This window comes from Coptis chinensis, chromosome 4 (genome assembly GCF_015680905.1).
Source record: "Coptis chinensis isolate HL-2020 chromosome 4, ASM1568090v1, whole genome shotgun sequence".
NCBI classification, from domain to species: Eukaryota; Viridiplantae; Streptophyta; class Magnoliopsida; order Ranunculales; family Ranunculaceae; genus Coptis; species Coptis chinensis.
Window position 1 is genome coordinate 79,103 of NC_141459.1, and position 14,490 is coordinate 93,592.

The following is a 14,490-nucleotide window of genomic DNA, read 5'->3' on the forward strand; positions in this document are numbered from 1 at the left end:
AAAAAAAATCGTGGGACACTCAATTCCATAGTTAGCCATTACACGAATTTATTGTTTAATTCAGAAAACTTTTAAAAATATTGTATTTTTCAATGATACGGAATTTTTTGTTAATTACTAGCCATTTGGCCCGGCCTATGGCCGGACTTGCTACATAGATAGCTAATGACTCAAAAGCCTAAAGTCCACTTGAATAAATAATATATGTATATTGATAGCTAATGATTCATTGCATACTTTGTTTGCAGGGTTTATGTTTTTCTATTTTTTTTAAGAAATTGCAAGCTCTCAAACCTTGATCTAGTAAGTGTAATGTGTACATTTTTTCTGGATGATGCATAAGCAGTAGCGAAAGACAAATCGATGTCAATTTCAAATCTAGATGAATATCATGATATAGGTGACAATGAATTTTTATTTGTACACCATATTGCACCATTTGCAATATTGAAGTATTGAGACAAATAATAGTTATCACAACAAAAATGTAATTTCTTTAGATTCCCAAGTCAATTTGATTATTCAGGTTACCTGCTTTGGATATTGACATTTGCCCCATCAATTCCTTGTACTTAGGACTACTTCAGAAAACTGTTATACATGACAGTTGAATTCTATAGTCTTTCGAAGTAGATATAACTTTAAGAGCTTGTCCTTGAGGCAGTTATTTACTTATTTTTGAGACCGGGTTGGGCTAAGATAAGTCACATTCGATGTTATTAGCTATTTAGACCCATCATAACAAAAAAATAAAATAAAACAAACTAAACTTGTGAGCAAGCATTTTTTGCAACACTCTAACGACCTAAGCTCTCTGACAAAATGAATAAGATGGTCCTCATCCCATCCAGAGTAGTGCCCTGCATTCCAATCGAGTATACCGACAATATAACAGGAAGAATGCCATGTTTCAACATAAATACAAACTACATCAACGACTCTTAGGTTGGCTTCTTCAACTCAATATCATCAAATTAACCAATCTGGTTTTCTATTACCGACAGCAACACCTAAGTCAATCAGACTTGATAGTGATTATGTTTACCATTTTGATGATCCAATGTTAATGCAACCAATCAATAAAGAGGAAATCAATGTTGTCATTGCTTAAACTTTGTTATACACTAATTTCATTACCGAGTAAAGCCTCGTTAAAAACATTTACTTGGGAAAAAAATTCAAACTATTTTGAACCATCTAATAGCCGTAATCAAATTAAATTAATGACTGATAATTAGCAGTCATAGTTAAATTAATGAATCGATAGCATGCCCTCAAAGCTACAACTTATTCACTATTTTGAGTAGTTGCCCTTCCCTATCCTAAGTAGCTAGATGGTAGCTCTTCTTCTTTCTTGTCAGTCTAATGTAACTCAAGCTAAGATCAAAATGTATGATACGTTTAGAAGTTGGTGTGCTTCCCCTAGTGTCTTCTAGTCTTAGTAGTTTCCTTTCTTTATCCTATCAGCTAAATGGTATTAGCTATTCTTTTAAAAGTTGGTGTGCAAATTAGGGAGCTGGTTTAGAACTTAGTTGGATTTGCTTCCCCTAGTGTTTTCTAGTCCGAGTAGTTACCCTTCCCTATCCTAGCAACTACATGGTAGATTTTCTTTCTTCTTGTCGGTCCTAATGTAACTCTTGGTAGTTGAGTAAGGGTAGAGCAGCATTTCAGTCCCCTTTAAAAATAGGTTTCAATCCAGTGAGAAGAGAACCAATTAAGTGGCTATCCTAGTTTATTAGTCCGAAAGTAAGGCCCTACTTTGTTGCCCGATGAGGCAAGCTTTCTTTAAGCTTCTCCTTCATGTGTACAATATAAGTAAGTAGGATTCTCTTGTAGCTTTCTTCCCATCCCACAATGAAAATCAATATGAAAGTGGATTGATTGAGTGTTCTATTAGAAAAGGCCATTTGGTAGACACAATATCTATCGATTAGACTGTAATCTTGGGAGCGTAAGAAGAGCCAAGTGGCTATCCTAGCTTATTAGTCCGAAAAGTAAACCCCTACTTTGCTGCTCAGTGAGGCGAGTATTCTTTAAATAGCTTATCCTTCAGGTGTACAATATAAGTAAATAGGATTCTCTTGTAGCTTTCTTCCCAGCCCGTCAATGAAGCCCGTCAATGAAAGTGGATTGATTGAATGCTCTATTAGAAAAGGCCATTTGGTAGACCCAATATCTATCAATACTTGCGATATTGGGAGTACCCAGGGAAATCATAAGGCCTCTACATTGAGGAAAACCCTGTTCTCTGTGTCTAGCTCTGTCTATAGGTGCTACTCTTTAGTCTGTCTTGTAATCCCTACTCCTAAGATGGAATAACCTTTAGTCTGTCTTGTGATCCCTACTCCTAGGATGGAATAACTAATGTGGACGAAGGAGGAGCTATACATTATAACTTTTAGCAGTTGGTTTCCATTATATTTATACAATGTCTGATATCTCTTACTGTTTTCAAAGTTTTGAAATTCAATATTGAAATTAATATACGCACAATATAAGTATGAGTTGGTTTAAGGGAAAGACCAAGAGTCTGAAGACTCCACATTTAAAGTTGTGTGCCAATTTATTCATATCCAAAAAGCATAATGACAATACACTACGGGAAAAAAAAAACTGGATATCTATTATAAATGGTTACAGTAAGTTAGTAGGTAACGTGTTTAAATGAAACCAATTTCAGTTCACCAAGGAGCTGCAATGACACGATTAAACTCTCGTTCAGTTTCCAGAATTTCTTCCTCAAGCTCACGAAGTCTCTTTTGTAATGCAGCAATCACAAAGCCTCTGTTCTTCTTTTCCATCTCAACCATTCGTTGTTTCTTGTTAATGTCACTAACGGATTCTTGAAAGACTGTAAGTCTATCACTAATTTCATCTGCTACAGATTTGTTACAATGGTCTGCAATATTGCTATGTGCTTCGAAGCTCTCGGAGCACTTGGCCAAACAAAATGAATGTTGAACTTCTTGGCATTTCATTGATGCTTCAGTCAAGGTGATGTCCATGTTGGATTTGGGTTGTAAGGAGGCTATCAAGGTGAAATTCCTCATACATAATTGATCAAACAAAGTGGCTTCGACTAAAAGGAACTCATAAAAGTTACTTTAACTTCGCGATATCCATCCTAGTGGGAGATGACTCCTCAAAAACACAGTGAAGTTTGCACATCTTCAATAAAGTTGCATGTTTTTTCACCAAGATCTCGGATTCTTTAGCTGTTTGAGTAACATCGATGAATTTCTTAGCATCGAAGCTTTGTGTTTAGGATCTATAGAGTGCCAAACATATCAGCTTATAATCATATTTTGCTTTGATTAGGGAGTAACTAAAGACGGAGTGCAAAAGACTGTTAGGAGATAGATTGGGCATAACAGACACGGAAATCACAAAAATGGTGTCCTTTCAACAATTAGAATTTAACCCAGCATTGGTTAGGCCAGGCATGTTACATGCCAAATTGCCAATGTAAGACTCTGAACTACTACATACCTTTTACTGATGTTCCAGAAACCATTTTTTCGGATAGCCCACCTGTTCTTTCCAAAGTGGTAGTTGCATCTTTTCCGACCTCTTGTTTCTGTTGGTTGATCTCCTGTGTTGATAAAATTTCTGACATAATGAAAAGGTCATTCTGTTAATGAGAAACTTTTAAAAGGACGGAATGACTTACATCACCAACCAAGCTTGTTATCCAATGTGGTGTGTAGTCCAAATCAGGATTCTTTTATTGAGTTGTTCGTGAAGGGCACATTGCTCTCCTCCTTTGATTTTGGAAAGAGATGCAGTGTTAGAGTCAGAAATTTTTAGGACTGTATTTACACATAGGTTTAACATTCATTGGAGATCTTAAACAAACAGGCGATGTACATAAATCAGGACAGTAATTTTCTTTACTCAAATCAAATTCGGACCATCACCACACCCGACCGCATTGATGAAAAAGAATATTTAATCATTGTATCTCCATTATCAAATGCAGCATTGAATTTGATGATTCAATTAGAAGTTATAGTGTACATACACACTTACTGTTTTGGAAGCCGGCCTTAAGCGATTGTTCCTCAGTGTTACTTTCCTCTGCTATCTCTTTGTGGAATGGTTTAAGGAGATGATCAGAAGTATCACCATTGTATCATTCCACTTCATCCTCTGCCATGGTGACCCCCCTTTCTTCCCTCTACCTGGTTCACCATGCCCATCTACACCACCTTCAGTAAAACTGGGTTCATCCTCATCACTTGTCGTTGTCTTTGCCCTCTCCCCTTTATTTATTCCGCTATGGCCATCATCTGTTCACACTCGTGCATCCTCTCAACTGTGAGGGGAAAAGCATTGTGCATTGGTGGGTGAACCATTAATCCCTGCTGAGAATGCGGGTGCTGTTGTTGTTGATGATGAACGTGCATCGGCCCTTGCAAGTCTACAACTCCATAAGAAGAACTCGAAATCAAACTCCCCGTCGATAACTCAATAAACTTAATCACAACACATCTTCCACAATACCCTTTGGCATAAATCTAAAGATTCTGTGTCATTAAACACTTGGATAGTAAAATCTCTAAAATTTCAACTCAACAATAAAAAGGGGCATGCCAAGTCAGTTAATACACCTCACACAAAAGTTTAACTAACAAAATATGGAAACTTTGCTGGCAATAAATAAAAAATCACGCGAATTAACTTATCTGGAATTGATATCTTGACTATGGCGTTGAAGCTAATGCAGACATAAATAAACCCAAAGCTCGCTTCATTGCGAATAACTAACAAAGAATGAGATGAAAACTCACTAAGTAATAAAAGAAATAAAGAAAATGATGAATATCAAACCTGTTCCTTCATCCTGCAGCAACAACAGGTGCCGCTTCATAGTAGCAACTTAAGAATTAAGTGTAGGTCTACGGTAACTCAACTGTGGAAAGACAGAATCAACACTAATATTGGTAAAAATGGCTTCCAATTAGCAGTAAATATGGTTGCTTTCGATTGAGAAAGAATTTTGTTGGAGAGATGTGCGTGAATTTTTAGTCTCAGACTCTCAGTAAGGCTATAGAAGGATTGGCTAATAGTTTTTTTTTTGTCTTTCACGTTTGCTCATGTAATACGTGCGAGAGACACATACAGAAGTAGACACCTAGCTAGTCTTCACTTGAATCAAGACTGTAATTACTTCTTACCTCCTCTTGATGAGCAAGCAACTTTGTAAAGGGGACAAAGAAGGTACAGTCTACCTCTAATTTTAAAGCAGCTGGCCTTCCTAACCCTAACAAACTTGTAGCACTAAAAAGGAAAAGAAATACTTCCTGTCCAAAATTACCAAAGGATTTGGCTCTTGGTGTAGGATTTTACATGCACAACAGGTTTGCCAATCAGAGATGCACTCGATTATCATATAGTATCCAATTTATTTCTAGTACATAACTGAAAATTGATGCAACAGTTAGTAAACAAACGACTTACCCAATAAGTTCAATCAATATACACTGCTCACAAACTCATTGTTCCGTGACAAAAAAAAAAAAAAAAGTTTAATTTGGCTAATAATGAATTTAGAATAATAACATGTCTTAAAACCATGAAAATGGTAAAAAAAAAATCATTTAACATGTCTTAAAAACCATGAAAATGGAAAAAAAAGATTCATTTAAGAGATGGGGCTCGTCTTACAGTGAGTCTAGAAAGGACTTTGAAGGTGCAAACGATTAAATCAGGTTCAGTACATCTTGGATAAACGTTTTTTTAAGAACATTCAACTCATAGCTAAACTACTGCAGGTGTGCAATTTATGTTCATTCGTCTATAAGTCAACTCAAACACTCAAGAATATAAAAAAAAATCAACAAACCTGAAATGTAGGTTCACCATTAGCAGAATTCATGATACTCCAGCCTCCCATGAATGCAAAGAGAAATAACCTTCTCATGATTATTACAGGTAACGAAGTAGATTAATACACACTATCAAAAAGTATAGGCTCAGTGACTTCTGCCTGACTTCAGTCTCTTATGGACGAAATGATATAGAAGAGCAAATGATGGTTGGGGTCTAGAAGAACCTGAATTACTTTCAATGGACTCAGAAAGTACAAACTTCAAATTCGCACACTATGTTTTTTATTAGTCGTTGAAGTTTCAATCATGGTCATCACTCATCACGGCTCTGATACTTATTCTAGTGACGTATGCTATTCCTTTTTTTTTTTGCTTCTCGGACGTGATTGACAGTTCGTCAATTCATCATCTTCGGAAGAGTGAGTGAAGAGGAAATTAATCAAATTGATCTTAATTCTTAAGCCATGAAATCTAGAGGGGTAGGTGTGGTTTTTGCTGTAAGAAGAGGAAATTTAAAGAAGCCAGTCTCAAAGCCTTTGATCTGAAACACGGTACTAAAATGAAAAAGAACTTCTTGTTTTGTTTGGAGATAAGATTTAAGTACGGAGTAAGATAAAATTTAAGAATTGAGATAAGATTTAGGAAAGGTTTTTATCTACTTATCTATGGGCTACGAACAATTGAAATCGCAAAAAAAAGGCGTAAAAATGGGCGTAGAATTCATTTTTTTGGGTAAAATCTGATGTGTCATTCTGAGAGAAAAAAAGGGGGCTGACGTGGGTCACTGGGAGCATTCTCAACTACTCAGTATTAATGGTCTTTGATTAAATAATTAACTCCCGCATTGATTCTATAATTAGCAATTCGTGAATAATTATTTGCGAATTTATCGTATTTTCATTAGAAGTATGTTGTCAAATTTTCTCGTGTATATATATATACACTAGCCTCTTTTAACGTGTCTCCGCCACGTTAACAATTTCTGATTTTATTTTATTTTTCATTAATTTCTAGATGTGAAACTACCATTTTACCTCTGCAAAAGACAAAATAAAAAAAAATAAAACAAAAAAATAACATGAGTTGTAATATTTGTGTTTGGAAAGGGGCAAAATTGGAAAAAAAATTAATAGCGTGATGAATTCACTGTTGAAGCCCTCGTTTTCTTTAAAGAAGTTAGATATATTATTTTTAGCTTCGTATTATATTCGAATTACTTACAAACTGAATTTTTGCCATTTACGTTTTTTTTAATCCGAATTGAAAAAACGAATTCTTATCGAAACTCAAATTTTATTCGAATGCTTTTCTTATCGAATTCTTACTGCATTACGAATTGCTAACTATGCTCTATTCAGTTTATTGAGGGAAAAGTTATCATATATAAAATGCATTGAAAGAGAAAGAATAGATTACTTAGACCAAGTAGAAAGAAAAGGAGGACTAACTTGGGATTAGTATAGCGAACCCATCAGGCCTTTGATGTATTTTTACATCATTACGTCGTAAGAATGTTTAAATCTCAAGCCAAAGGGTTGCCCACTTGCCCACTGCAGGCCGACTCAATCCAAACATCCATTAGTCACTGCCCATTCAGCTCTCTGCACTATAGGCTATGGCACAACACTAATTAAGCTTGGTAGTTGGTTGTGTTATGAATTATGATAGATGCTCAAGGCCCCTAGAACATGACCTACATTATCCCTCTACACAACTGCAATGCCTGCAAGTTTTGGGTACAACACCCATCAGTGTTCATCTCTACACTCTACACTATATGATGTCCGACTCCTCCTAAAGAATAGGCAATTTGTAATTTTCTTATTTATCCAATTTAGAAACACTTTCCTCACTAAAATTAGAACAAGCTCCCCCTTTATTAAGAATTTTGAAGAACCCTTTCAGGTCATTTTAAAAAAATAAATAGAATAGTCTCCCTATATCACTGAAATTAAATAATTAGCCCCCATAGTTTTTATACCACTTCTTGAATTACAATTAGAATCCAAATTAAGAAGTAATGCTACCTATCGATCTCAAAAGACAGGTTTAAAGACTTAACGAAAACCGATGCATATAGTAGCGGAGCCAAGGGGCAGGGTACGTCCTGGCGCACCCTCAAATTTATTTAAAAATATATATACACTTTGCTTCAAACCTTTGCTTTGTTTGGTCAGTGAAAAAAAAGAAAGACCAACATCTATTTTAGCGATGTACAAATATATGTTTAAAACAAAAAAATACAAGAGCTAGCGTCTGAGTGAGAGTTGAGTTGGGCAGACCTGAACTGAACCTAATCGGGCCTCATTTTCTCATTGTGGAAGATGATGGTGACATCATCTTTCTTTAAATCAAGTCTTAAGCCCATTCAAGACTTGCGCCCATATATTTCAATTTCAACTCTTAAGCCAATACATTTGTTAAAATTCATAATTCACCCTACTAGAATGTAATTCCTTCTAGCCCACATAACTTTAAGTCATATTCGGGCCTTATTTCTTTTTGACCGACACTCAAGCCTACTAACTTTCCAACCCATTAACTGGAGTTTAAAAAAAAAACACAAACATACAAAAGAAAAAAGAAAAACAAACTCCAAAGACCAAAGTACAATACAAAATCTCGGCTCACACTTTAAGATTTGTTGGATTGTGAAAACAGAGTAAAATCTATATGTTGTCGATTTGGATTCTATCGTGACATTTACTCCTAGGAAAGTAGTTTTTTGATCTAACACTTCAAAATTTCAAAATTTTGGTACCTAAGCTATACTATAATTTTGATTTTTAAAAGTTGAAAACATATACTAAAAAAATTTGTTTGTTTGTAATTTTGTATAACAGTATTAAAAAAAATAAATAAATAAATAAAACAATAGACTAGACTAACAAATATTAAACTTATGAGAAAAAACAAGAAAAATGCGTGTACACTCTAATTGAGCTTGCACTGAAAACTTATAGAGCTAATCAGCTCACCCTGGAATAAATTGTTTGCTCCGCCTAATCGCCTATATATGCATACCATGATTTGTATAAAAAAAAAGAGAGAAGGTGGTAGCCATTTGCTTGGTTAAATAACTGGTGTAGGTGGGCGATTGAGCCTGTTCAATAAATAGTTATTGGGTTGTTCTTTTTTCCATCAAATTTAAGGCCCAAGCCCATGCCTAACTGAGAAGATATTAGATCAAGTGAATAGTGTTTGTGGTTCTACGTCACGCCCAGGGGTAAAATTGCCATTTTGCAATTTTTTTTATAATTTTAGATCCCTATACTTTATGTAAACTATAGAATAGTTCCTATTATTATAATAATTACGAAACATTCTCTATAACAGTCCCTATACTTGATCTAAATTACAAAATTAAAATTGCCCCTATATATTTTTTTTCAACAATATGTTTTGGTGTGATATTGCCATTTAATTGGCTTTATACTTATTATGTATCCCGTTTCTCTCTCTCCTAATCTATGCGAATAACTATTAATATTTTGGTTTTTGAGAAGAGATCGAATGTACTTTATCGTAATTACATGAAAATATATTGTTTATCAACATTAACCCATATCTAATTATCTTAACTATAGCTCCAAATTCACTGATTTTAGAAGATATATGATGAAATTGAAGATTAGTTTAGAAAAAAAATGATGAAATTGAAGGTGGTAGAGGGAAAATGGATATTATCATTTATCATAAATTTCGTTTTCGTCATCACCATCGATCAATTTCACCTTAACATCTACCATTGTTGCTTCACTTTAACAACCGTCCATTGTTATGTTAAGAAACCCTAAGTATAAACTCTTAAATTTAAGTTAATGGACAGTGATAAGATCTAAAATCGAACAATCAGGACGTATTCAATTGTTTTTAATACCTTGGAAATTTCAATACTATTATTGAAATTCCGACCGGAATTTAGATTTGTTAACATTTTAGAATTCCGCTAATTTCAAAAAAATAACTATATGCATACCATGCTCATATTTGTTATAGATAATAATTAAATATAGATAGTATTTTGTTATTAAATTCGAATGTTAAATTCATCTTACTTGTTTCATAGATTTTGACTTAGCTTCAAATTAAGGATTTTTATCTGATTTATTATCCAACCCTATCGTGATCTGACCTAGGCTGAAAATATCGGCAATATATTTCAGAATTTAGAGTACATGATATGAAAATATTTTGATATATTATATGGATATATTGACATAATTTTGAACCGATATATATATCCGATTTTATGAGATATTGATACATATCGACCGATATATATGATATATATCATTTGACTTTGTTGATTTTAGATCTTTTACCTATTTTTTATTAATATTTTCGATATGCATCATTATATATCAATATATACGATATTTTTTAATATATCGACATACACAAAATAATTTTGACCAATCAACAAAAAGATATGTATCTCAAATATTTCCAAAATATTGTCCAGCTTTGAAATTTTGGGCCTCGATCCGACCTACCAAATTTGACAGTGTCCTCTACCTGATATCGTTTTTGCCTGTAGATTTGCCCAAGAAAATGACCAAATGCCCATGGAACATGGAAGCAAGGTCTCTTACGGTTGGAACTTGCATGGTAATGATTGAGTGAAACACCATACTTAAAAATAAATGCATATATTGATGTAACTAGAGCCTTTCGGTTGGTAGGACATGGGAATGAGGACTTTGAGGTGAGAGAAATAACTAATAGAGCAACGACATAAAAATTGAGAAACATGAAAGAACTTGTAGGGCTAATCAACATTATTTTATTCCATTCAATTTCGCCACTTTCAATTTTTTAGCACAACAGTCAGTTGAACTCTTAAAAGATTGCATAAAGTTATAGATAATAATGTAATAATAGCTTGGTTCACACAAGTTTGTATTAAGGAGAATTGGTTTTGCCATTAAAGGACTTTCCACACAACTTAAAAATCATTATTAATAAAATTCCCACTTGATAAAAAACACACCCAACCAAACCTTGTAGGGTTGTATCATCTGATCATCTCATCTACAAATCCAATAGCCAGTGCAAAATGGCCAATTCATCTTTGGAAGTCATTTATCAATTATCATTCATGGTCTGAGATGTCAATGCCGGCCAATACAGCAGGATAACCAAAACAATGGTATCACCATACATCTATCACCTATGGCCTTTCCAAAAATAGTACAATTGACAGATGTAGGCCAGGCGTCAAATATCAAATATAAACACATCTCGGTCAAATATCATATCACTCTCGTATCAGCTTGTACAAATGGGAACAAAAATGGGTATACAAATCATGATATATCAGTGTCATTTTTGCATATTTCAAACCGGTGTAATTTTCCGAAAAGCATTTAAGCATATCATCACTTTAAAACTTCAGTCTTTTCGTTTCTGACAAGCATTCAGTCTACCAAAATGTTTAACCTAAAGAAACCCAGAAGACTATCACACATTTTCCATTTGTCTGATCCCCTGAGGCTTACAATGATACAACATTATTTAAAATGTCCAAAGAAAAGCTAACCACAACAGTTGCTATTCTGCTGAATAGGTTGCCCCTTCATTTGAACAGTGCTTGCTGGTTTTGTGTTTGAACTAGACTGATTTCCAATTCTGCAATAGAAAAACAAAAATAAAATAAAACTAAACATGACTGGTAATATCAACTGGGGAAGAGAGGAAATGTGAATGAAAGATAATAAGACTGTTCCGAATCATTAGTATCTCAAGAACCCTAGCTTAAATATAAGACTACCTAATGCAGAACCTCGACACCACCACAATGACCATAGCCGGGATTCAGGGATTGCTTCCCATCTTAAATCAATGATCCAGAGCCTACCCTACCGTGGACAGGTAACCTTTTGAATTTTCGTTGCTGAATAAAAATATCAGACTTGAAGGAGCTACTCAATTCTTAGCATGTCCACCTTTCCCCATGCTGCTCAAACCCCATAAATTCTCTACACAAAATGATACTCAGGCACACAGTTGAACATATAACCTGAGCATCCTAAGTAATTCAACCCACCACTGTTAAAAACTTGATTTGGAAGTCACTTGGAGGAGTACCATGGGTTGGAACTAGTACTAGCTCAAGTTCAGGAGAGTTTGGGTTGAGTGCTTAAGTCAAATTGAGCTCATCCAACTCATCCCTGGACTTTGAATAAAGACTGGTAGGATAACAAGATCCACGCACTGATTGGTTGCCAAAAATTGACAAAAAGAAATCAAACTAAGACAACACAGAGCACTCAGAATAGAGTACCCAATCATTTCAATTACCTTTTCTTAATCTCGCCAGCCATGGTCAAGAAAGCTTGCTCAACATTGATAGAGTCTTTCGCACTAGTCTCAAGAAAAGGGATCCCAAGTTCGTCTGCGAACGCCTGCAGTTCATAAAGCAAAAGACCAACAAAAATACGCAGATGTAACAATTTTACTTAATCATCAAGATCCAGTAAATTATATGATAAAAGCTGGATTCATAGTTGTCAAAACAATGATTACCTTTGCAGTTTGAGTGTCCACGACCTTGTTCTCAGCTAAATCGCATTTGTTTCCAACAAGAAGCTTGCACACGCTTTCATTTGCATATCTGTCTATCTCATTCAGCCACTGCTTGACATTGTTAAAGCTCTCCATCTCTGTAACATCATAAACAATCTGTTGCAAATTCAGAAGTCAGAACATCAGTTGACATATTAAATTTTAAAATTGTTAATATTCCATATTAACCAATAAATATATATATTTCAACCAACTGTCAGAAGGTATCTCTAGTCTCTTAAGCAAGAAAGATAACCATGAGAGAAGTACAATTTTTAGTAAGACATCATTATTTGTAACAAGTGAAATGATTCATCTAGAAACTCTGACTTTTTCTAGTCTAATCAATCTGCAGTCTGGGCAAGCGTAAGGAAATAGTGTCTTGGAACAACAACAACAATGACATATTAGCTGCATCAGAGTTTTTTTCTCTTAACACTAGCTTAAAAAGTTATAGGGCCATGTGTGTTGATAAGCTACTCTATTAGCAGATAGACTCCAACAAGAAATCTACTAAGTGGTAGACCATATCAACTATAAACTGCTCTTCTATCTCGCAAATCGCAGGTTGAGAGATTTTTTTTTCATCACCCAAAGGTTTTACCGACTTTGCTAGACTTCACCAATCAAAGAATAAAGATAACAGAAAAGTAAAAGTAAAATAAAAAATTGAGAACATTGATAGAAAGTACATACTCATGATTCAAGTGTATCAGATGAGGTATAATTTCTTACAATGATTCCATGCGCTCCTCGGTAGTAGCTGCTGGTTATTGTCCTGAATCGCTCCTGTCCTGCGGTATCCCACTAACACAAAAATATATATATACACTAGTAAACTGCATAGCAGTGGGGCGTGAGCGGAGAGGGAGAGGGAGATGTTTTGGGCCACCTTACCCCCACCCGGCCCAAGATCGTTCGCTCTGCTCACTTGATTAAATGACACATAAAACTTTTTTATTTTCTAATTTAAAGATTCTTACAATCTGTAGCTTCACTGTCTTTCCATCCAACTCCACAGTCCGAATTTTCTGAAATTAATTGAAAATTCATCTCATTGACTAATAAAAATAACACACACACACAACAACAGAATAATTTAAGTAGGAAAAACTTACGAAATCAACACCGATAGTGCTGACATAGCTATCAACATAAGAATCATCCTGAAATTTTTCCAAACAACAAGTAAATTAATCCATGATTTGACTAATGCCGAACAATTAAAAAAATTGAGACTAACAGCGAATCTGAGAAGAATGCATGATTTTCCAACTGAAGAATCTCCAATTAACAGCAGCTTGAAGAGATAATCACTGCAACATTTTCAAAAAACAAAAAAATGGTCAAGTGCATGTCAATAAGTAAAAATAATGTGAGAGAGAAAGAGAGAGAACTATTCGTTGGTGCTCATTTTGTAAGAGGAAATTTGGAAAGGCTGAGAGAGAGAGAGAGAGAGAGAGAGAGACTGGCTTTAATAGTTCTGTGTTTTTAAAGTCGCAATTGCTCACCACGAGCACTCAAGTAGTCAAAGAGACCAATTAGTCCACTACCTAAAAAAAACACCTAAAAATCGGTTTTCGAAACTAATTGTTCGAGGAACTATATGCGATTAATCGGTTAATTGGTGATTTAATCGGTTATATCAGATATATATATTTAATGTTTTTAAAATATATATTAGTATAATTATATCAAATATTTCTAAACAATAACCCGAGATACAACAAAAAATATCAAATTCTCATAATCACATCTAACTAGCTCAATTTTGGAGTACTACAGATATGTCAAACACAAAAATTACGTTAAATATTTAAAAGAATAAGATAATTGAGAAGCGATAATATTTATTATAGAGATAATATAATAATTTGTATATTTAACTTTCGTTAAAGAGGAGAAAATAAGTAAATTTTTAGCTTTGTGTATTGATTGGGTTATATTATTATTAATACGGTTTAAGAATCTAATTCGTTAATTTTACGTATTTTTTAGATGGGAACCGATATTTTCAATAGTTTTTTTTCTCGGTTTAGCGAGAAATCGGTCATTTCGGCTGATTAATCGGTCAATTCATTAATTAAATCGG

General features: G+C 34.3%; 1 protein-coding gene across 1 annotated transcript; it reads right to left on the reverse strand.

Annotated features, from left to right (window-relative positions):
- Positions 1–11,185: 11,185 nt before the first annotated feature.
- Positions 11,186–13,928, reverse strand: LOC147500875 (ras-related protein RABD1-like). The gene is made up of 8 exons (XM_086605869.1): positions 13,796–13,928; positions 13,642–13,714; positions 13,517–13,564; positions 13,382–13,429; positions 13,134–13,205; positions 12,360–12,515; positions 12,135–12,238; positions 11,186–11,462 (listed from the first exon to the last, which is right to left on the reverse strand). Exons 1-8 carry the CDS (start codon positions 13,810–13,812, stop codon positions 11,369–11,371), a joined length of 612 nt encoding a protein of 203 aa, XP_086461995.1. The 5' UTR covers positions 13,813–13,928; the 3' UTR covers positions 11,186–11,368.
- Between the last annotated feature and the right edge of the window lie 562 nt (positions 13,929–14,490).

Bases quoted from the DNA above. Each gene is read 5' to 3' on its own strand.
- LOC147500875 (XM_086605869.1), bottom strand. The intron at 13,206-13,381 runs GTAAGAATCTTT...TTTTTGTGTTAG, and splicing joins AGACAGTGAAGCTACAGATT to TGGGATACCGCAGGACAGGA. The intron at 12,239-12,359 runs GTAATCATTGTT...TATGAACTGCAG, and splicing joins TGGACACTCAAACTGCAAAG to GCGTTCGCAGACGAACTTGG.